Source organism: Danio aesculapii, chromosome 19 (genome assembly GCF_903798145.1).
Source record: "Danio aesculapii chromosome 19, fDanAes4.1, whole genome shotgun sequence".
Taxonomy (NCBI): Eukaryota; Metazoa; Chordata; class Actinopteri; order Cypriniformes; family Danionidae; genus Danio; species Danio aesculapii.
Window position 1 is genome coordinate 39,423,922 of NC_079453.1, and position 24,965 is coordinate 39,448,886.

At 37.4% G+C, this 24,965-nt stretch overlaps 1 protein-coding gene across 1 annotated transcript in view; it reads left to right on the forward strand.

The window, feature by feature from the left end:
* The window catches only part of nxph1 (neurexophilin 1), a 75,078-nt gene extending 69,743 nt beyond the window's left edge, over positions 1-5,335 (forward strand). The window contains exon 2 of the mRNA XM_056480560.1: positions 3,643-5,335. Coding sequence (XP_056336535.1) covers positions 3,643-4,407 — 765 coding nt within the window. The 3' untranslated portion in view covers positions 4,408-5,335. The remainder of the gene's footprint in view (positions 1-3,642) is intronic.
* The last annotated feature ends 19,630 nt before the right edge of the window (positions 5,336-24,965 follow it).

A 24,965-nucleotide genomic window follows, 5' to 3' on the forward strand; every position in this document is an offset into this window, starting at 1 on the left:
AATATTTGATATTGACTCTGTCATTTTTGACTCTGTCATTTTCTGCAAATAAATGCTCTAAATGATTTTTATTTTTAAAAATGTAAAGACATGTTTTCATTACTTTGTAAAATACAGATGACTAATTACTCAGCACATGTATTAATGGTAAATCAAATTAAATAAAACATTAGGATGCCATTTCTTTGAGGTTAATTTTGCAATGTTACATCTTTAACTTCTTTGCTTTATAACTAGCACTACAATTCAGAGGTGCGTTTTCGAAAACCATCGTTAGCCAATCAAGGTCGCAAGTTTCGTCATTACAAACATAGTTCGTTGATTTGGTGTTTCACAAATCCATCGTTCCAATGAATATTCGCACACTGCGTCGCAAACTATCATACTTCCTGGTTGTATTCTATTACCAGGGACTCATGCCCTATTCATTTAGAACTTTCCAGCATTTAAACTTGGAACGATAAAAAAAATCATCAATCAAAAGTCATCTCTCTCAGGTGTAATTTGCTTTCAAACTATTTTTTTACAGTTCAGTTTTAGCGATCTTTATATTGACAATTGCGTCACCTTCTTATAGCACTTTGAAAACATTTATGTGATTTTTGCTCCCTTTGTAGTGCACTTTGAAATCATTTTTGCGATTTTGAACACAGCCATTGCTCATGACGAAAGCAATAGGTGACCTATGAAAATCGGAATCTATGTTGCGTCTCCAAAGCTTGAGTACTTAAGACTACTTAAATTATATTATTATATATGTAATTATATTATTATTATTAAGTACGATATAGTTTTTTATTCCTTAAAACGTGATGATTTATATGATATTAGAACATGTGTTAGCTTTTTGTAAGCGGTTTTATGTTTTAGAATAGAAAATGGAATATTCTAAATAATATTTGTAGAGAAAACATTGGCCCTATATGTGCCGTTTAATTAGTATGGAAAACAAGTGCATGTTTTTACCAAAACTAATATTGGATTTGTTTTTTGTTAAAAAGTTTTGGGGATTTTTATTAAAGAAGTTGTTACTCCACCCCTTGTAGAGCGTCGTTTTGGACATTTTACGTTGTAACCAACGTGCTTCAAACGATGCCTCTGCAACACAGACTACAGTTTTGGAAAACACTTGTCATTGTTCTTTTTCTGACGATGCATCATACTATGATGGTTCAGCCACGAGTTATGTTGTTGTTTGGGAAACGCACCCCAGATAAACATATGCTTTGGTTGCATCAACTTGGAGTGTCCTACTGTGGCTTTTATACAGTTTTATACGGTAGATAAATTGTAAAGTTACTGTATATGAATATGATGTGAACCATTAATTCATGAACGTAAATCTACAGAAATTAATAATAATAATAATTATTATCAAAATTGTCTGTATTAAAAATTCTTGAGTTGAAAAGAAGTTCATGCAGACTTTAAGATCCAAAATACTGTCCAAAATGGGCATTTACACTACTGGTTGGTGTCAAAAATCTAAAATTTGGCACGTCCCAAGTTTTAATGAACAGCACATCCTGACTTGCTTTGGTTTAAATTAACTGTTTGATTTTCTAAAAGCCTTTTAGTATTTCTAATATTTGATGTAGTTGGGATTAGGAGTGTAACCACTGTGATCCAATCTAAAGATCTTAAAGCAGGGAGACTCATTAAGGCTCACACCAGGCACGCAGATTGGTGTTCACATGCTGCTCTCGCTGACCTGATGCAGCGCAGTGCCTGGGGGAGCCCAGCTGTTTTTGCCTGGCTGGCCGGCTGTCAGTGGGTGAGGTGGGAAGGGCTTGGCCATGACTCCCCCCTGAATGTGTTTACCAGATGCACTATTGCCTCAGGTGAGCACTGCATCTGGCTCTGTAAAGGCTCCAGCAGTCAGGCTGGATGCGAGCCCGTCATGGCAAGACAGACTGGACAGACCAAGGCCTGCATTCAGACATCCACTATGTGTTCAGGCTGTGTGCCCAAGAGAACTGACTCCTGGCTGGGGTTTTGCAGTTTGTGCTGTGCATGTGTGAGCTTTCTAAGGTCGCCAAAGGTAGACAGACTTTAGCCAGAGGCAAAGAGTTGGACACTAGTTTGTTTTTTCAGACATAAGTCTTTTTTTTCAGTGGTTGAATGCTGGATTTAACTTTTAAAGTTGTTGATTTAAATGTATGAGTTCAGTTTTGAGAATATAATCCTGCCATCCTACCACCAAATATTTAGGTATAATGATCTTGTCCATGGCAACAAATCTTTCTGTAGTATAAGGAGTTTAGCTAATTTCAGTCTTAATCAATAAAACACACTTGGTATGTGTTTTATTCTGTTAAACTACAATCCATTGGATGATGAATATATAAACACAAACACAAGTTTCTCCCTCAACATTTTGTTAAAACAAGCACTATAAAGATCCATTTATCAATGCAAGTTCCCTCCCCGTTGGTCAGGCTGCATTGAACTTCACACAAATAGCTCCTTAAAACTTGCTCAGCCTTGGAATGTTTGTTTTGCCCCTTAAGCAATTAGCCATTAATAAATAATAACTCCATCTTTAATCATGCTCCCAAAGCGCAAAACATATTACTCTCCTTTAGTATGGGGCACGGCTTCTCACTCCATATGTGAGGAAGAGTAATGATCCTTAATTTCATTGAAAACATACTGTATTTGAGCCCTCTTCCCAAGGTTCTTTGTCATTACTGTGAGGTGTATGTTGAGTTGTTTTAAATGAGTCATTTTTTATGTCTTATGCAAGTTTTGAGCATGAGCAGGTTGCTATGAAGCAATCTCCACGTTTTTTACTTAAACTTCTCTTAATTTGCATTTTGAACCACTCTTCAAGTCAGATATTGATTAGCTTTCAGGTTCACAGCGTGAAATCTTTAAGTGAGCCACGTGGCCTTGCTCCCACGCAGAGCTGTGTTTAAAATGCACTCGCATCGTCCTCACACTCTCGCGTGCTGTGAGGCAATTCTGTCCGAAGGGTCAGGTAGATTGGTAGCGAGACCTTATTTTCTAACTATCGATCCCTGGGGTAGCCCTCGAGATGCAAAAAAAACCCTGCAAGACGGATCTGCTGTCAGGTCTTACAGTAGAAATCAGGCAATCAATGTCACGGTGCTCCGCCAGGCTCTGTATGCACCTAATTCCACTCATCTGCACTAAATGGAGAGAACCCGGCGGTTCATCAATCATCAATTCAAGGAGCACTGGCTGGTTAATAGTCTGCTCTTTACTCAAAGAATAGTCATTGGTGTTATCAGGGAGGGCCGACAGAGATCCCCCTCCCCAACCACACAATGTTGCAAGTTTGATCGCTGTATTCTTTTTCTCATTCGCCACACTCTGTTCCATTTCCCAGATGGCTCCTGTCAGCTAACACCATTGCAAATTGAAGCTTGCGGGCTCGATCGATTATCTTTTTTTCACCCCTCATCCTAATCCATTTGATCTGTCTGTTGAGTAGAAGACTACATGATTGTGTGGGGGTTAGGGGTCAATATCTTCCAAATCAAGAGTAATATCCACTTAATTCCTTTTTCCTGTCAGGCGGCACTAGATGGAATGCTCACTTGCTTTGCATTATGCATCTTCTGTAGCTTTTAAAGGTTAAGACGGCTCAATAACATCCTCTCCGTCTTGCTTTCATAGGTTTCAAGCGCCCACGGTTCTGTCCCGGGGAAGTCGGAGCTGCTCAAATCAGGGAGCCCCAAGTCAACGCTAAAGCATATATGGACAGAAAGCAGTAAGGACTTGTCCATCAGTCGACTTCTGTCACAGACTCTCCATGGGAAGGAAAATGCAACAGCCCTGGATCTGCACTATGACACTCCAGAGCCCTACTCGGAGCAGGACCTGTGGGACTGGCTGAGGAATACCACGGACCCGCAGGACTCCAGGCCTCGAGCCAAACGGCGGCCGATGGTCAAGACGGGCAAGTTCAAGAAAATGTTTGGCTGGGGAGATTTCCACTCCAACATTAAAACAGTGAAGCTCAACCTCCTGATCACCGGCAAGATCGTCGATCACGGTAACGGCACCTTCAGCGTCTACTTCCGCCATAACTCCACGGGCCAAGGCAACGTGTCCGTCAGCCTGGTCCCGCCTACCAAAATCGTTGAGTTTGACTTGACAGCCCAGCAGTCGGTCATCGACGCCAAGGATTCCAAGTCCTTCAACTGCCGCATCGAGTACGAGAAGGTGGAGAGGGGCTCCAAGAACACACTCTGCAACTTCGACCCATCCAAGACATGTTTCCAGGAGCAGACGCAAAGCCACGTGTCCTGGCTCTGCTCGAAGCCCTTCAAAGTCATTTGCATTTACATCTCCTTCTACAGCACCGACTACAAGCTAGTGCAGAAAGTCTGCCCAGATTATAACTACCACAGCGATACTCCTTACTTCCCCTCTGGCTGAAGGTAGCCGTTAATCCATATGAAGGACAACAAGAGGCAAAGGATGGAGCTCTCTCCCCATCCACTACAAATACATGTTCCCTGTACCTTCCATACCATGCATCCAAGGCCCGGATCTATTCAAATGAAGAGAAGAATTTGGCTATTTGCACAAGTACCACATGAAAACTCTCCTTAGTTTTATCACACAGAATCCTTTAAGTTATGGGGTTGATTAATTTATTCTTTATATCTTTTAATGTTCTTAGCATATTGTTTTACCACCGAGGTGTGCTTTTATGACCATGTAAACTCCCAGTTTTTGTCTTGTGTTGTTCTGTTATACTTTAGAGATGTGTAAGTATCTTATTTCTCTTGTTGTTTTATTTTTAATTAGTTTATTTGTACGAGTATGTTTCATAGAACAGCCAAAAGGCCACAAGGGTGTAGATATAGTAGGAATTTTTTCGTTTAGATGGTAGAAGCAATGTCGGAGGAGAATTACTCACAATCAGAATCACAACGTTCCCTCCACCTACAAACTTTTTAGCCCTGGAGTCCCCACACGTTATTCCTCAAAGCCCCAAAGGCCCAAAGATGAGGAGAATGGCTTTGTTCTGCTGGTTATGAGCAGGCCTTAACTACAGGCATGTTTTCTACCTATTACGAAGCAGCTGTACTGTAATAATTGCGGATTGTTCGGCCCGAGCCGTCTCCTGTAGTTTAATAAGATCCAGAAATGGATGGAGGGCTTGCTCATTGTCACTTATAATACACTGTAATGTAATGAATTCTGTATCCTAGAGCCTAATTTGTATGAATGGTTTGTATTGTACATAGTTGATCCCGATGGAGCTGCTTCTGTATATGCCTTCATTCATTGTCTGTTAACCCAAAACCCTACACTCTCTATCAGAAAACCCCATCCCATATATGCTTGTTCTCAGTTCCTCGGACAAAGAAACTGATGTTGCTGATGTAGATGTGAACTCCATGAAACTCCATGCTCTTGTACAGGGGCTGTAAAACTGTCAAAAAAATATATATTAGAAGTACTTATCATCTGTATGATCATGTTTACTTTCAGGGGGAACGAGGGAATGGAGATGTACAAATTAATAAAATACTGAAAGTTTTATCAGGTCAAGTCTGTTATTGTGTGTTATTTAGAATCTGCTATAAGCTTCTTCATTCATTCATTTTCCTTTGGCTTGGTCGCTTTATTCATCAGGGCTTGACACAACGGAATGAACCACCCACTTATCTGGCATATGTTTTACACAGTGGATGCTCTTCCAGCTGCAACCCAGTACTGGGAAAAATCCATACATACTCTACATACATACGGCCACTTAAGCTTATTCAATTCACCTATACCACATGTCTTTGGAATATGGGAGAAACCGGAGCACCCGGAGAAAATCCATGCCAACACAGGGAGAACATTCACACTCCACACAGAAATGTCAACTGATCCAACCAGGACTCAAACCAGCGACCTTCTTGCTGTGCAGCGACTACTGAGCCACTGTGTCACCATAAGCTGAATCATTTTTATCATTTACAATTTTATTTCATGACATAACATTCAAAATGTGTGTGCTAAACATTTCCAACGACTATCAGAACATTAATACAATGATTTAACCGTTCACATTTTCTCAACTAATCTGTACTAACCAACCCAGGCTTATTCTGAAAACATACCTTTCTGGAGAGTGCCAAATATGTCCCAGGAGCTACGTTTTTTTTGCAGTTTTTGTTTTCGTGAATCCACCAGAGGCCGCTGTGTGCGCTTTTTCAGATCTCAAATTTTTCTCACGAGTGCTATTTTTGTCTGTTCTTCCCACAAATATCCACCAGAGGTCGCTGTTGACTGACTGACTGACCAACCAACTGATCCCCTCACATTACCCCCTCCCTAAACCCAACCGATAGTGTTTTAAAAAGCACTGATTGACCCGCCCACCCCTTTCCCCTAACCCAACCACAGTGTTTTAAAAAGCAACCCAGAAAAAGCAAAGGCCTCGCCTGGTTTTTACCACATTTTTTGATTTTACCACATTATCACCCCATTATTTACTTGTTTATTTTATTTTTTGTCTTTTGCTTTTGTCTTACCCGCTTTCTGGAACCGTTCTTCACCACATTCGAACTCCCGTCGTCGTGGTCAACTCTGCATCTCAAGTCCACCGACATATATGTCGAGCCATCGGACAAACTGGTAACAGCAGAAAAGCCTTCCATACAGAGGTAAGCAGCCAGCTAGTAGGCGAAAACAGGAACGGCGTCATACCGTTTCATAGAATTCGTTTTAAAGATGAAATCTAGCCAAACGTACTTCTGGCTACATACTGTAATTCATGATCTTCATAAATGTAAACAGGGCTACGTTTTCAGAATGAGTCTGTGTTATACTAACAGAGCAGCTTAACCATTTTAACTGAACCAAACATGAAACCAAATGAATGCTTTTAACACCCTTCAAGGAATCCTATACTATTTTATTAGAAAACAATAGGCTCATTTTCATCTCTCCTAGGTTTAAACAGTTAAGTTTTACCATTTTTTAATCTATTCAGCCAATCTCTGTGTCTGAGGGGAGCACTGTTAGCTTAGCATAGATAATTAAATTGAATTAGACTATTACCATCTTGCTTAAAAACAACCAAAGAGTTTCCATAATATTCGTGTTTAACTATACTTTCATGCTGGTGTAATAATCAGGAAGGGATTTCGCTGCTGCAACGTTGCAAGGCACTTGTACAAGCAGGTGGTCTGACTAGCAAAGCCTACACAAGACATGCCCCTGATATAGTTTTGAATACAGAAAAGTGTAAAAGTCAATATGGCGAATAAAGCCCCGCTTTTAGTACTGGAGCCAATCATTGATCGTGGTATAGACTGACGATTCTGCAGGGGAGGGACTCGGACCAGCCATGAGTTTCTGTATATTTTGTGTTATTCAAATGTTTAAAAATGTAACTAAAGCGACAGTAGTTTAGTTTTATTGGTGATAGCTAACATATCATGTAATCGTAAGCTTTGATTTGATGTTTCCCAATTCAAACAGAATGCCCGAGCATACTGCCCGAGAGGCGTTTCAAAGATGGCTGTTGAGTGAAATGACTTTAATACTAGTAACATTGACAGAAGTTATCTGTTTTCAGGTGTTACATAATATCATTGTGCCTGCTGCAGCCATTGTTTGGCTGCACAGTTTCTTGATTATTATGCCAGATTGAGAGTATAGTTTCTGGCCATATCAGCCTAGAAAACAGCAACTTTACATTTTCCATTTGTCTACGGTACACAATGTAACTAAAGAAGAATCAAGCTTTAAATAGGGAAATTATCAGAATTTTTTTTTTATGATTTTCTAGATGCTAATGGTCTAATCAGATTTAGTTATCTATGCTAAGCTAAGCTAAATGTGCCAATGCGAGACGCGGAGATCGACTGAATGGATTAAAAATGGTCAAACTCAACTGTTTAATTCTACACAGCAAAATTTCCAGTGTTGTTTGGAGTTTTTTAAGGTGTTTTTTTTTTTTTTTTGTTAAAAAGTGTTAGTTGTGGTGTTGATTTACATAACATAAACACCTGCAGTGTAGCTCTGTGGTCAAAGTGTGTGTTATTATAGTGAGTTGACATAATTGACACTAGAAAAGAGCTAGTTTCATATCCTGTTGCTTCACGTTACTGATTAATGGTGGACGACACATTGAGAGCAGTTTTCAATCAGGTATAAAATTTATTTAACCCCAAATATTCAATACATTTCTACGTTTGCTTCATGTTTTTCCATGTTGAACTAACATTTGTACATTTACTAACTAGGTTTTTAAGTTCTAACCACTTACCAATGTATACAAGACATACAATCAACTTGACCTGGTCTGAATTCAGAAGTAAACCAGAACTGTAAAACCTGCCCAGAATGTCAGAAAGTGTCCTCTCACTGCCCAAGTTGGGTCCCTCTCCAACCACTGCCACTCATAGGCACTCCATTCGAAGACTGGGAATGGACATAGTTGGACCAGTGGAGAAGAGTTGTTCGGGTAACCGATTTATGCTGGTGGTGACTGATTATGCCACTAGGTATCCCGAAGTGTTTCCTTTAAGGTCAATTAAGGCCAAGTATGTGGCTACCTGTTTAGTGCAGCTGTTCTCCAGAATTGGCTTTCCAAGTGAAATTCTAACAGATCAAGGGACTAATTTTATGTCGAATCTTCTGAAGCAGGTCTATAGGTTGCTGGGCATCAGCAAGAAAGTCGCTGGTTCGAGCCTTGGCTGGGTCAGTTGGCATTTCTGTGTGGAGTTTGCATGTTCTCCCCGTGTTCAGGTTGGTTTTCTCTGAGTGCTCCAGTTTCCCCCCACAAGTCCAAAGACATGCCGTATAGGTGAATTGGGTAAGCTAAATTGGCCGTATTGTATGTGTGTGAATGCAGGAGTGTATGGGTGTTTACCACTGTTGGGTTGCTGCTGGAAGGGCATCCGCTGCGTAAAAACGTGTGCTTGGATAAGTTGGCGGTTCATTCCGCTCTGGCGACCCCTGATGAATAAATGATGAAAGCTGAAAATAAAATGAATGAATGAACGAATGAAAGAAAGGAACAAACGGACAAGGAAACTTATTATGCAAATATATTTTTTTTAAATATTGAAACTAATCTTCAAAATAAACAACTTTTTATTATATACTTTTTTTTAAATATAAATAAGGCATTTCTGAGAAATTAATGGATCTTTTTTTAGTCACCACGTTTTCTTGTTGCCACATTTTCAGAATATTTTTTTCTATATCTTTACAAAACCATGTCCCATTTCCCAGCCGGAGCAGAATTTTGTTCTAATCTTTTGAGAGGAGAGATCTTTCATTTGCAGATGTCCTGTGTCTCATTGGCAGGAACTGGAGATGTAAGACTGGCAGACCGATAGTGTCGGTTTCAGGAGCACGGACCACAGAATCTTCCAGAGGAGCAGTTACGATCAGCAGGCTGTTTTAAAGTGATTAGGGCCTCCGGCGGGAACAATCCACTGAGTATAGCTGGCTCACAACTTATCAGTAATTAAAAAGGGCGCAAGGTTTGTGTCTCCATCGCCTGTCCACAGGGGTTTTGCAGACAGACTCATTTTAGAGCTGCAGAGGATGGCCCTAAATATTCTACTTCTAATCACTCTAGCCTGTTTATCCTTGTCTGTCTGTCTGTCTGTCTGTCTGTCTGTCTGTCTCTAGAAAATGTAAGTTTATTCAACTAAAAAAAATGTAATCTACAATTCTAACCTTAAAATATACATTTTACACCCCCAATTCAGAAAAAGTTTGGACAGTATGGAAAACGCAAATAAAAAAAGAAAGTGATTTCCAAACTGACTTTGAATTGTATTTCGTTGTAGACAATGTGAAGATGAAATATTACTTTTTTTTTGTCTGGTCAACTTCATTTCATTTGTAAATATACATCCTTTCCTCTCATTCAGACCTGCAACAGATTGCAAAAAAGTAGTGACATGAGCAGTTTAGAGCCATAATCAGGTAAATTGATTAAATAATGACGTGATTTGAAACAGGTGATGTCAACAGGTGATTGCAATTATAATTTGGTACAAAAGCAGCATTCAAGAAAGGTGTAGTCCTTTAGGAGCAAAGATCGCCTGAGGATCAACAGTCTGCCAACAAATACGTGAGAAAATTATTGAAATGTTTAAAAACAATTTTCCCCAAAGACAGATAGGAAGACATTTGGATATTTCATCTTTAACAGTGCGTAACATAATTAAAAGATTAGGAATCTGGAAGAATTTCAGAGCATAAAGGACAAGAGCACAAGACTAAGCCCAACAACCGAGGTCTTCAATCCCTCAGGCAGCACTGCATCAAGAATCATCATTCATCTATAATCGATATCACCATATGCGCTCAGGACTACTTTGGCAATCTTTGTCAAGTACCACAATACATAGTTACGTTAACATGCCATAGTGTCTAGAAGGGCCGTCGACTTCTCTTGGCTTGGAGGCATCTGGGATGGACCATCATACAGTAGAAATGTGTACTGAGGTCCGATGAATCAGTATTTCAGGTATTTTTGTATTTATTTTTTTTTTTTAATTGGACGCCTTGTGCTTAGGACAAAAAAAAAAAAAAGCATTATCCATACTATTACCAGCAACAAGTCCAAAAGCCTGGGTCTGTTATTGTATGGGGTTGTGTCAGTGCCCTTGGCAAATATTTTGTGGCTCAGTTAACTTATGTTTATGAATTGCATTATAGGTCCTTGATCTCTGCTTTGCATGTAATGTTTAACATTCAACTGTGTAGTTTAACAAAGTAGCTATTATTGACAGTTTGATACATTATACAGAGAATTTAGTCTGTAAAATAACAGAAAAAGTAGCTCAGTTTATTATCAGGTTTTGTAGGGTTGTTTACAAGACCAACTCATACAATGTATCACTTCAAAGTATAGGCCTAAAATTAAAATCTTGATTAATTGAACATTTTTACTTGATTACGATTAATGAACAAATACATTATTTATTTTATTTTTTTCCCTCATAGTTCACTGACAAGTTTTGTACAGTAAATCTGCTCACACATTACAAGTGAGAGATTTTGAATGAAGGGTGCATTGCTTGATTTTAAAATAATTGAAGGAAACGCGCATCTACCATCTGTGATTTATTTACTGAACAGCGAAATTGAACAACTGAAGTTTAAACACACACTGCCTAAAACAAACAGTCACTTGTTGCTTATAAATAGTGAAATTAAATAACTCCCACTTATGGAAACAAAATTAATTATTTTCAATGTTTTTCATAATAAAAGTAGAAAATGATCCGTATCTTTTCTAAATAAAATAACTCTTGCATATCCTGTAAATAATATTTAACAGTGCATTACTTACATCTTCTGTAAACAAATATTTTAATGCAAATAATAATTTTAACGTAATGGATATTACGCCATCTCAAGGCATCTCTTGCGAATCTTCCAATCATCGTCAATGTAGTGCAAAGTAAAGCTCAAGAATGGGTTTATCATTCTACTTGACCAGATGTGGCTGCAAAGTGGCCTCAGAAGTAGAAGTCAGCCACAGCCTTTAACAGAGTGGGGTCACATGACACATAGAGAAAGTAATTGAAAAAATCATCCTGGAAAAAATAAGATGGATTATAGGTTCTGAATGTTGTTTTTGATTCTTTTTCGATTAATCACCCAGCCCTACTTCAAACTTAAAAATGTCAATAAAAAAGCAATTAACACAATCCATAATGCAATTCAAAAGCATAAATAAATGGGTGGGGTAGAAATGGAAAATGTATACATTAATTTACATATATTCTTTAAAAGGTTATAAAAAGTGGTCTAAAACTATTTGCCTTATGCAGAGATGAAAATAAATAAAAAAATAAACCATTACATGCTCAGGTTGTTACCGGTTGCTTAAAACCTATTAAATGATAATGTACCTAATCAACTCGTTTGGTCCGTTGGCAGCTCCCCTCCTGTGCAGGAGCGACAGACAGAACAGCATTTCCCTCTCTGCTGGGTCAGAACACTTCGATCTCTATAACACAACCTGAGGCAGAATCATAATTAAGTGACAGAATAACCAAACTCTGTATTTATTCAATTATGACACCACCACCCACCTCCTCCCTCAGCCGAGCCAGTTTCCTGACTATCAAGTGCACTTAATTCAGATGTTTCTAGATACAGATTATGTGCTAAACACCTTTGTGATAAATAGCTTTAATACTTCCAGATCAGATTTAGTAGCTTTCTTTCCCTGCTTAGCACTTCCCCAAGGGGGACAAAGCATGCCTTAAAGTCAGGGAAAATTTCGAACAATGGGTTTTGGTCTCCTGCCCAACATTAAGCCATCCCAGCCGATCCAGGCTCTGCTTTTCTGTTTTAATCAGAAGCGGAATGGAAAAGGACCCCGTGTGCCTCTGGGATATTTTTCCATTAACCATTCTGACACATGACTGACTGTGGGGGATTATTGGTTTTTGAAGAACTATTAACAGCTGTACATTTGCATTTTAATACAGTTCTCCTCTACTACTAATGCAATTTTCCTTCGTAGCTTTGTTGCCGCCTTGTTCCTGGAGCAATTCAGGGTAACAGCAAAAAGGCCCTCCGGCTTTAATCATTTTAATTGCCATGAAAAATTTGTTTTCATTAATCACTCCTGAATCTGAGAGAGCGAGCGAGCGTGCCATTATTGCTGCTCCTCCTTAAAATTGTTGCTCATCATTTGCTGAAAGTTTTTGCCACAGCGGTGGGCATTTTTTCCCTTTACACTTTTCTTTAAATGGCTGGAGGGGGAGTTTCAAGAATGTAATTTCAATATAGATGTCGTGCTTTTTGTTTATTAAATGTGGGGAAAGATGAAACACTGGCTAAGACTTGCCAACATAAAAAATACATATTTTTAAGCATTTAAAAATTCTAAGCACATTCCTAATTCAAAACAAATTTCATAGATGAAAGCACATTTTGTCATTCTTCTGAAATGCATTCACTGCAAAATAAATAAATAAATAAAATACTTTCCAGTGACTGGTCACATCTAAATTTTTCACTTGGTCCAAATTAAATTCAGCAAACTGAGTTTTTTAAGTTGTAGCACCAGCCTGTTAACATTGGCTCAGTGAGAAATAATGTGTTGAGCCAATTTAAAAAACAAAGTCTGGCCAATCATGGTATTGGCCCAATGAGGTATATGCTCATCTAGTGTTTTTCAGCCAACAGTAAACCTCCGGTGAAAGCTTAATGTGACTATTTTCAATTTCATAAGGTTCCTTTTACAGCATCGATGTTGTAATGTAATAACAATACATTCAGTTAAATAGACTTAAGCATTCATTTACTGAAAGCGTAAAACGAGATGAAGGACCGTGTAAACGCTAGCGCTGTCTGCATCAGAAGGCAAGCACAGAAACTCCATTAAAAATACTGGGGTAAAATAAAATGTCATATTTTAAAGACATGGCAATGGGATTTAATGCAGTGCTTCTTGTCCGATCTGAGACCCACTTCATATTGTATATCTATAAGGCAGTGAAGATCACTGAAGTCAGACCTTAAATGTGGCAGTTTTATAATGGAAAGACAGTTCACCGGAAGCGCTGAGGCTGACTGGCTGAAATTAAAAGTCTGTGTGCACATACTCCATTAAATATTTTCAATTGTTGCAGCATGCTTTTTTGGTTTCATTTAATTTAAAAATGTATATTCGTAAATTTACATTGCTAAAGCAACTTTACTGAATTGTTTGTTATTATTACATAATGATACACTAGTGGCAGCACGGTGGTGCAATAGGCAACACAATCGCCTCACAGCAAGAAGGTCGCTGGTTCGAGCCCCGGCTGGGTCAGTTGGCATTTCTGTGTGGAGTTTGCACGTTTTCTCTGTGTTCGCATGGGTTTCCTCCTGGTGCTCCAGTTTACCCCAGTCCAAACACATGCGCTACAGGTGAATTGAATAAACTAAATTGGCCATAGTGTATGGGTGTTTCCCGGTGTTGGGTTGCGGCTGGAGAGGCATCTGCTGCGTAAAATATATGCTGGATAAGTTGGCGGCTCATTCTGCTGTGGCAACCCCTGATTAATAAAAAGACAAAGCCGAAAAGAAAATTAATGAATGAATGATACACTAAACACTGCACCATTTATTTATTTATTTTTATTAAACAGGCGCTATAAAATACATTAAAATAATAAATACATTGGACATTTCTACAAAGTATACCTTATAAAAGTCATGCATATTCTCATAATATACACAGAGTATGATTAATACATTCACAGATGTGCAAAAATATCAAAAACATCATAAAATGTAAGTATTTTTGTGAGGTTATACTTTAACCATTGTTTAGTGTAGTCACATGAATATTACCATTCCACAAATGATCATCTAAACTCATCAAATCAAAATTTTAATAGTTAAACCAGGTCATTAACATTAAATATCTAATGTACACTCACCGGCCACTTTATTAGGTACACCTGTCTAACTGCTCTTTAACGCAAATTACTTATCAGTCAATCACATGGCAGCAACTCAATGCATTTAGGCATGTAGACATGGTCAAGACGATCTGCTGCAGTTTAAACTGACCATCGGAATAGGGAAATGGGGAAAATGATTTAAGTGACTTTGAACGTGGTTGTTGGTGCCAGTCCGGCTGGTCTGAGTATTTCAGAAACTGCTGATCTACTGGGATTTTCATGCACAACCATCTCTAGGGTTTACAGAGGATGGTCTGAAAAAGAGAAAATATCCAGTGAGCGGCAGTTCTGTGGGCACAAATGCCTTGTTGATGGCAGAGGTCGGAGGAGAATGGCCAGACTGATTCGAGCTGATAGAAAGGCAACAGTAACTCAAATAACCACTTGTTACAACCGAGGTATATAGAAGAGCATCTCTGAACACACAACACGTCCTACATTGAGGTGGATGGGCTACAGCAGCAGAAGACCACATCAGGTGCCACTCCTGTCAGCTAAGAACAAGAAACTGAGGCTACAATTCACACAGGCTCACCAATATTGGACAATAGAAGATTGAAAAAACGTAGCCTGGTCTGATGAGTCTCGATTTCTGCTGCGACTTCCGGATGGTATGGTTCGAATTTGGCGTCAACAACATGAAAGCATGGATCCATCCTGTCTTGTATAAACGGTTCAGGCTGCTGGTGGCGGTCTAATAGTGAGGGGGATATTTTCTTGCCACACTTTGGGCCCATTAGTAGTAGGGCCCAATGAGCATTGTGTCAAAGCCACAGCCTACCTGTGTATTGATGCTGGCCATGTCCATCCCTTTATATCCACAGTGTACCCATCTTCTGATGGCTACTCCCAGCAGGATAACACACCATGTCAAAAAGCATGAATCAATTCAGATTATTTTCTTTTATGCCACAAAGGATTAAGGCAGTTCTGAAGCAAAAGGGGGTCCAACCCGGTACTAGTAAAGTGTGTCAAATAAAGTGGCTAGTGAGTGTATTCACTTATTAAAAACGTCAAAAACACCATGAAATCTATACAGTGGATAACTTACTGACACAGATGATTCCAGAACAGAACAACACTCACAAAAGTCTCAAGAAAAAGTGAAAAAAAAAAAAAATAGCAAGAGGAACTTCATGCACATAAAGCATTTACTTCAAATATGTACAATGTGAACACGTTTGGAAATTATTACTGAAAGATTTTGGGAAATTTTTGGGAATGTTTTTCTAGAATCAACATAGATGTTAATCCAGGAACATGATTTACTTTGTTACTTTGTTATGCTGGAGAAACATGTACTATTAAAGACTGTCTAACATAAAGTAAAAGTATTTTCAAGCTTTTAAAAATTCTGAGCACATTCCTAATGACGATTCAAAACACATTTCATAGCTGAAAACACATTTTGGCTTCCTTCCGAAATGCATTCCCAGCTTTCATTGCAGCGCTGCGGGTCATCCATGCGAACTTTCTGTGCATTTACAGATTATTCAGATGTAACATTTCCTTTGATTTTTACGTAAGAAGGTGAGGGAGCGGCCCGGCCTGGGTCTGTGGAGAGATGGTAACCTTTGCTAAAGCACCTCCATTACCATTTCTGCATGCTGTCTGGATTCATCTCCCTCTCCAGCAGCCAGAAGGTTAGCACGCCACATTAGGCATTATGCATGAAAGTGTCATTTCAGACACAATAACACCACTGATATTTCCAGCTTTGTTTTAGTCACCCTCTGCTTCTTTGGGCTTTGCACTACAACACTGTAAAAAATTACATGAACAATTAATTATGACAGCATATATTTTTAGTTCAACTAATTAAACTAACTTAATCATGTTTTAACTTAATTTTATAAGTTACACAAGCTATTTTAAGTCAGTTTAACAGAATATAAGTTCAATAGACTCATAGGGTTAATTTGATCCAGCTAAAAAAATGTAAGGCAACCAGTTTTTTTTTTTTTTTACAGTGAACTATAAAGCGATTCCGGCAGACAAGGGTTTTAATGTTTGATTGGCTTGTAATTATTTGATAGTTTTGGCCGTATTTACACTTATGTAATGTAATGTGTGTATTTATATAGCACATTTATCATGTATGGGCATACAGTACGCCCAAAGCGCTTCACAGTAATGAGGGGGGACTCTCCACAGTACCACCAGTGTGCACCATCCATTTGGATGATGCCACGGCAGCCACAGGACAGCGGTGCCAGTGTGCTCAACACACGACAGCTATTGGTGAAGTGGAGAGACAATGATACAGCAAATTTGGTGGATGAGAATGATTGGGAGGCCTTGATGTTTAAGGGCCGATGGAGGGAATTTGGCCAGGACAACAGGATTACACAATACTCTTTACGAGTGCTATGAGATTTTTAATGACCACAGAGAGTCAGGACCTTGGTTTAACGTCTCATCTGAAAGGCTGTGCTCACTGACAGTATAGTGTCCCCTTCACTTTTACTGGGGCATTAGGGCTCACTCAGACCACAGGTTGAGTGCCCCCTGTTGGCCTCACTAACACCACTTCCAACAGAAACCTATAGTTTTCCCATGTGGTCATTCATCCAGAAACTGAACCAGCTTTTGGTTTCCTTTCAATCTGACCACAATCAGGTGACATTGACTACAGATGTAAAATAATGGAAATGGTTTTGAGCTTGATCATTTGATCTCTTCAGAGTCAAAAAGTTTTTGAACATAAAATTAGATGGAAATGGTATTGAGTTTGTACTTGCCAATTGAGATCAAAACAGGACACTGGGACAAAACACTAAAATTTATGCCCTGTTCACACGTATGTCTGGAGCTCACACTGATCTGATCATCACCGTGATGACAGCCAATCACATCTAGCTTGTACCATGACACAAATAGGCACAGTAGTAGTAATAGTAATAGTAGTGCAAATATGTATATAAAGCACTGGCTGATTACCAACCATAATTAGCTTTTCCTCCATTTTGACAGACGATATTCTCTAGTGTTGCATAAATGTGATTGGCTAGCACCCACACCAGTATTTGCATAAAATGATCTGACTGGCTGAGGCTTGCATTGGCACTTGAAAAGTTGAATTCTTCTAAACTTCTGTCGTGAGCAATCAAAGACTATAGAATACACAACACATGTCACTCGTATAGTTTTGAATGGGAAAACGTGTAACAGTCAACAAATGGCCTTCTAGTACAGAAGCCAATCAGTTATTGCTATAGACTGATGATTCTCTGGGGGAGGGGCTCGGAATAGACGTGTGTTTCAGCAAATTTTGTGTGATTGGAACATTTAGAGATGAAACTAAAGATTCAGTAGTTTAATTTTAATTTCTAATATTAAATTAAATTGTAAACTTTGCAAGCAATTTTGGAAAATTTGATGTTTACCCCTTCAAACAGAATGCCCGTGCATACTGCCCAAGGAGGCGTTTCAAAGATGGCTGCTGAGTGAAATGGCTTGCCTTAAAGGGACTTTGGAGCAATGGACACAATGCGACTTCATGGATGCACAATTCAGTTTGGCAGCGCTTGACATAGCTTCATTCAATGTTAACAGGAAGCGCTAATGGTATGAGCAGAACATTACTCACAGTTTACTTAAATATGTTTGACTTGCTCAACTTTCTTCAGTTGAACACAAAAAAGCAGATATATGAGACATTTTACCAGAAACGTACATTATCTATCCCTGAAATAAAAACTTAAAATACAGTGAATAAAAAGTATTTTATGCCCAAAATGTCTAAAATAGAATGATGGTTGATTTCTGTGATTTGTTCTGTAAAGAAATATTTGTGATTTGTTTGTTTTTTTTTTTCTTCTTCTTTATTAAAAACACTTTACAAATGTACAACCTGTCATTGTTCTTGTTCTCAGCCCAATTGAACCCACAGCTTTAATAGTTTTGTTATGCTAAAAATGGTTATTAAAAAAAAACTTCATAGCACGTTTAAGTTGTTATAATTCACATCAATTGATTAAAAACATGAAATTATAAAACTTATTGTATGCAGAAAATCGTTTTATCTGAAAGATGGCAGAACTTAATATCCTGAATCTGAGATACTAGATTCACAGCAAATATTCGATGCTACAACCAGTTCTATTAATGATAAAAATATATAGAAATATTGGCCGAACTTTTGGTGCAGATTATTTGTTCAGCCAATCAGAAAGCTATTTGCCTCACGATTGCGCGCTCGCGGACATAGGAACTCCGTGTATGGGCAACAGGACATGGGTACAATCGAAAGGCGAAAATCATTTCAAACCGAAAAACCAAACTTCTAAAATGATCAATAAGACGACAGAGGGAAATAAAGAGGCGACAAGACTGGAAAAAGACCTGAAGTAAGACGATTGTGCAAGATGGTCAAGATTTTCATCGATGGAGGCAGCCGAAATCTTCAAAACAGGTGTGTGTGTAGCCTGCATGTATTCATGTATGTATGTATGTATGCATGCATGCATGCATGTACGTATGTATGTGTGTAGTTTACCTACTTTTTCAGTCACTTAAAAGTGCATTTTGGTAGTGCACATTCTTGCTTTTAGGTAAACAGTTAATCGGCGCAAGAAATGTAAACAAAAAAATTAAATTAGTACTACAGTAACGTTAGGCCTACATATAAATATGTGATAGAAATCATTGTATCATGATTTCATGTTTTATCCGTATCAGTCTAACGTTATCATGATTTAGTATAGTTAGTTGAACATACAACACTATCACAGTGTCTTAAAGGGATAGTTTACCCTGTTTTATTTTACTCACTCTTCACTTGTTCCAAACATTTCTGAGTTTCTTTTTCAATGTATTTTAAAGAACGCTGGAAACCTGTAACCACTGACTTCCATAGTAACCCATCTGTTTGTCCTTCTATGGAAGTAAAATAGTTACAAGTTTTCAGCTCTCTTCAAAATATCTTCTTTAGTGTTCAAACGAACAAAGAAAATTCAAAGATGTAAAACCACCTGAAGGTGAGTAAATGATGACAGAATTTTCAGTTTTGGATAAGCTATCCTTTTAACGAAAAGTCAGGTTTTGGAAGAACTCTATTTATTTTCTCCGGTAGGGAATTGTTTTTTAACAGTAACTGATAAACCTTGTGTTAATTGATTGATTATCCCTTTAAAACAAGTTGATACATGCAGAAAAATGACATTACCCAATATGCTATAAGGGGAATTCCACTAGGCAGGATACCTTGGATAAAAATATCACAGTATTGTGATTACTGCTTTAAAATAAGTTCTTTTTTTAACAGCTTTCCCCCCATTTAACACAATATATTTTATTTTAGCAAACATTTATAATGTTTTGGAGCAGTAAACATGTCAGGCTAAATAATTAAAAATAAAGCATTGACTTCTGCTGTCTTCATTAGTTTCAAAAGCACTGATTTCTTTACAACACATTAAAAAACACATTAAATACCCCTTCCCATATACCTTAGGAATGGTATAAGAGAAAATTGTAGCAGTTTTAAAACCTTAACTTTTCCAAACCGTGGTAAACCTTGAAATCGTTTATTATCCCATGCCTAAATTTTACTGATCAGATTTGTGGTGAGCAAAGGACACTGGAAGAGATGTAATCTCCTAACGTTATCAAAATACTTATTGAGACCCAAAAATGAAAATTTGGTCATTAATTACTCATCCAAACCTCATTTGACTTATTTTCATCCTGTGATACATTTATAATGAATACTAACTCTGAGAGTCCTCTGTCCCTCTATTGACATGCCTATGCAACAACAAAAACACACAAAAAAGTCTTGTGATTGCTCTATTTTCTATTTTTAAGACCGTTGTTTTAAAAATTAAATGAATTGATGCAAACATAAAGATTTAACAAAGACAAACTTCAGAGTTTACAACATGTCTGTCTTTAAAAGTTGATTAGTTTTTGTCAAAAATCAATTAAACTATATGGACTGCTGTAAATGAGTGATGTTTTACTTCTAAGAACTTTTGTAGTCTCTTAGGACTTTTCAAGTTTGTAGGACAATCTCAACTGAAGTAAGATTTTGAGCACTTGAAAATAGCATAGACATTGTTTTCATGGATAGCTAATGCCTTATTCAGAAATGAACAATGTGCCTGTTTGCCACATGGCTGCACTTGTCTTTTCCTCAGCTCGTTCACTGGATTAGAGTTAATGAAGTGGTCCATAGGGGGAAGAAGAGTGCTTCAGTCTAAACTACAGTTTGATTGAAAAAGGAAATAGTGAATTTTTTTCTGTAAGGTTATGTAAATAGAATAGCACTTTTTTTAGCAAATAGATTACACATTGAAACTATTTTCATTTACTGTATGATACATGTTACATGTAGCACTTATTACAGGGTGCGAATTACACATTAACGTTGGGTGGCAGGGGTCAACCTTTTCTGTAATGTTAGTTTGTGTTATTCGTCCTTCTGTGAATGAAATGGATGTACTTTTTAAAAATTATATCTAATCTATTAATAAAACCTATATATGTATATGTATGTATGTATATGTGTATGTTTTCTCTTTTTGTAAATAAACTGCATGTTAAAATATATTTTAAGTGGAACCTTCTTAGGCGTCATGGTGGTGCAGTGGGTAGCACGACTCACAGCAAGAAGGGCGCTGGTTCGACCCTCGGCTGGGTCAGTTGGCATTTCTGTGTGGAGTCTGCATGTTCTCCACGTGTTTGCGTGGGTTTCCTCTGGGTGCTTCGCTTTCCCCCACAGTCCAAAGACATGCTGTATAGGTGAATTGAGTAAGTTAAATTGTCCAGTGTATATGTGTGTGAATGAGAGTGTATGGATGTTTCCCGGTGATGGGTTGCAGCTGGAAGGACATCCGCTGTGTAAAACATATGCTGGATAAGTTGGTGGTTCATTCCGCTGTGGAAGTGACTAAGCCGAAAAGAAAGTGAATAAATGAATGGAATCTTCTTAATTTAAAATTAAATACAATAAATTCACAAATAAAAAACAAGCTCACAAACTATGTACTCTTAATTAGCCATACTTGTGATTTGTGATTAGATTCTAATATTTGTATGTTCAGTACGGAAGGAACGTACAGTACCACTATTCATGTGGACCCAAAGTTTCAAAAAGAAGTAACATTAAAATCTTAATAGTTATAGACAGATTTAATGACATACGATAAAAAAAAAAATTGTAGAAAAGCTTTAGGATGATTAATATAGTCTTCTTGGCATTGGATGGGGCCCCCTATTTTCCCGGGGTCCTAAGCAGTTGCATACCTCACTTATTGGTCCGCCCCTGGATGGTCAAAAGTATATATATATTTTTTATATTTTAATTGTTAATGTTATTTAAGTTACATATCAGATCTAACTATTTAAAGTTTAATAAATAGTTACAAACCCCATACATCTGGTTTTGATGTCCTTCAGCAATAATTAGTGGGGTTATTGCCACTCAAACCCCTCTGTAATTCGCATGAGTGATAAAATACTAGCTGTGCCCATTTATTTTCAAAATGGAATAGATTTTCCTGTAAGCTAACAAAGCGTTTACACACAATTTAGCATTCAACTTTTTATACTATTTAATTAAAATGGTTCTGTTTTTCAGTATGTCTCTGACTCAGTTACTCTACATGCCCAATTAGGGTGTTTATAGTTTTATTGGTTGAGTTCAATAGTACATTTTCTTCTACAAGTTTATTACTGTCGTAATAATAAGATGTCGTAATAATAAGATTGTTTTTGTGCCAAATAAGTTGGCTCTGATTGTATAAAGACTGTCATAAATTGTAGTTAAATTAAAAACTATCCTTAACTAGATTTTGCAGTGCTGTCAAATATTTCATTAGTATCACATAGTGTTAATTGTGTAACTATAATCTCAAAGAGGCTTCTAAAAAATGTCTACATTCTCAAGCAAACACCTTCCAAAATACATAATATAACCAAGTGTTACTTGACCTCTGTATCCATCTTTGAAAGTTAAGGGCAACAATGCAGTTGAGTGAGCATGCTGTCTGAATTATATAGAAAGAATTTGATGATGTATTACTACTAGTGTGTGTGTGTGTGTGATACAGAGAGAGAAATACCAGCCAGTTATCATCGTTCACCCTCACCGTGAGTAAACATAAATATTAATGAAAAAACATCACTCAACAAAGCCCTTTTGTACCTGGGCTTGTCAAGTTTGTCACTGATAAACAAAAAGCAAGGTGAGTCTGGCATTGAGATGTATTGTGGAAAGGTAAAGGAAGAAACGGAGTGAGAGAGGGGTGTGCAGTGCAGTATAGTATGGGTAAAAGCACTGTTTGGATTTGCGGCACCATCCTAACCCACCCTTAATAAGATTAATGTAGCCCCCGGCCATGCTGTTCCGCCTGGCAGAGGATCAATCGAAAAAAGGCAAGAGCATATTAAAAGGATTATAGATTAGCAATTAGATGTCTTTTGACTGGGGGAAAAAGATACTCAATGAGGTGAATTATGACTATATTTTTCACCTTAGTCTCAGTCAGCAGTTCAGAGGTAAAGGAGGCAACACTGATTAGACAATAGTGAAAAAAGAGAGATTGGCTACTTAAAATGCTGAAGAGGGAAAATGACAGTTATTATAATTTTTTTTCTGTGATGTGATCTCTCTCAGTTGTTGCTAGATCAGATACGGTTGTGGCCAGAAGTTAACGTGAATTATTTATTAAATTACCCAATGAATTGTATTTTAATAATGTCTATCACACCCAACTCTAAACCCAACCATCACAGTACTGTAAAAATATTAATTATTGTTAAACAGTGTTATAAAAATGATGCTATACTGATGTGAGCTGTATCCTATCTAGACTTCACTGACTCACACTTCCAGTCGGCCGTGTATCCTATCGAGGCTTTTACCACCTCTCTCTCTGGAAGATTTTCCAATCATAATCAGAGAAGTCACACTGAATTAATGTTGTTTAGTCAGTTGTATGTGACTCTGCAGTTAAATTTGGTTGTCGGTTAATTTTTTATTGCTTAATGCGTTTCTGTATTTAAACCACCAAAATAGTGAGACAAAAAGTATAATAGTAAAAGAAGTTGTATTCATCTAAAATAGGGATGCACAATTTATCGTTTTAGCATTGATATTGCAATGTATCGGCAATAGTCACATTGTAAGATACTGTACGCAATGTTGAGTCTGAATTATAGTTGACTAGGAGCTACAGAATTGTATTTAATTATTGTATTTATATGGAATTTATGCAAATAAAGTTTTTCTCACTTAAAATTATTTTCTTGTTTCTAGTCCAATTATCTACATTTCAAAGCGACAACAATATTATTTTATTTGCCCCACTGACAGATTGTTTAGTTTGTTTTAAATAAAACTTTTTAGAACAAAAGTTTTAAGAGGAATTAAAAATAAAACAATATTTTTACTTGAGCTAAGAATGTTTTGATATTTGCACTAGAAATGAGACAAAGTAAATAAACCCAGTGATTATTCAATTTCTACCTGAATACTGCTAGACTCCATCGAAAACCATAAATTAGTGCTATTCAAATTATCTTATGAAAATATCCTATATTGCAATTATTTATCGCAGAAAAATAAAATATCGAAATGTCACATTTTTCCAGTATAGTGCAGCCCTAATCTGAAAGTTTCAGTTCCAAATATACACTGGGTTTTGAATCTGTATGCATGTAAACTACCTTGATGTCAAAACAACAAATTATAACATTAGTGCCAAAAAACACATGAAAAATCAATGACAGAGCAGTCCTGTAAACTATTTTTGATGTCGATCTTAGATATCAGTTTGATGTCATTTTGACATCAAGGTAGTCAAATGACTTAAAATCAATTTGCATTTTGGATGCTTTATGTCATTTTGACATCAAGGTACCTGCTAGGAATGAGACACATCTTGACTCACAATCACATTGTCAATTGCAATTAATTAAATGAGCCATATGCCAAAAACACTGCAACCTAACTATTAATTACAAACTGGACTGCTTAACCTAAAGTAGTTTAGGAGGCTAATTTAGTGAATTTTGGTTTAGTGAGACTGAATCTTTTAAAGAACAGTTGACTTCTGAACTTAAATCTATGTGCCTTAAAAGTAGCCACAATGAATCAAAAAATGTTCAGTTCTCCTGCAAAACAGTTCTAAAAAGACAATATACATTCTATACTATCTATTCACTACATGCAAAAGTGTATGTGACAAATGAAGGCTTTCACCATCATTCAATTCAATTCAATTCACCTTTATTTGTATAGCGCTTATACAATGTAGATTGTGTCAAAGCAGCTTCACATAAAAGGTCACAGTAAATAGGAACAGTGTAGTTCAGTTTATAGTGTTGAGTTCAGTGCAGTTTAGCTCAGATCAGTGTGGTTTAATAATCACTACTGAGAGTCCAAATACTGAAGAGCAAATCCAACGATGCGCAGCTCTATAGATCCCGAAACATGCAAGCCAGTGGCGACAGCGGAGAGGGAAAAAAAACTTCACTAAAGGCGGAAGTGAAGAAAAAAAAACCTTGAGAGAAACCAGGCTCAGTTGGGCACGACCATTTTAA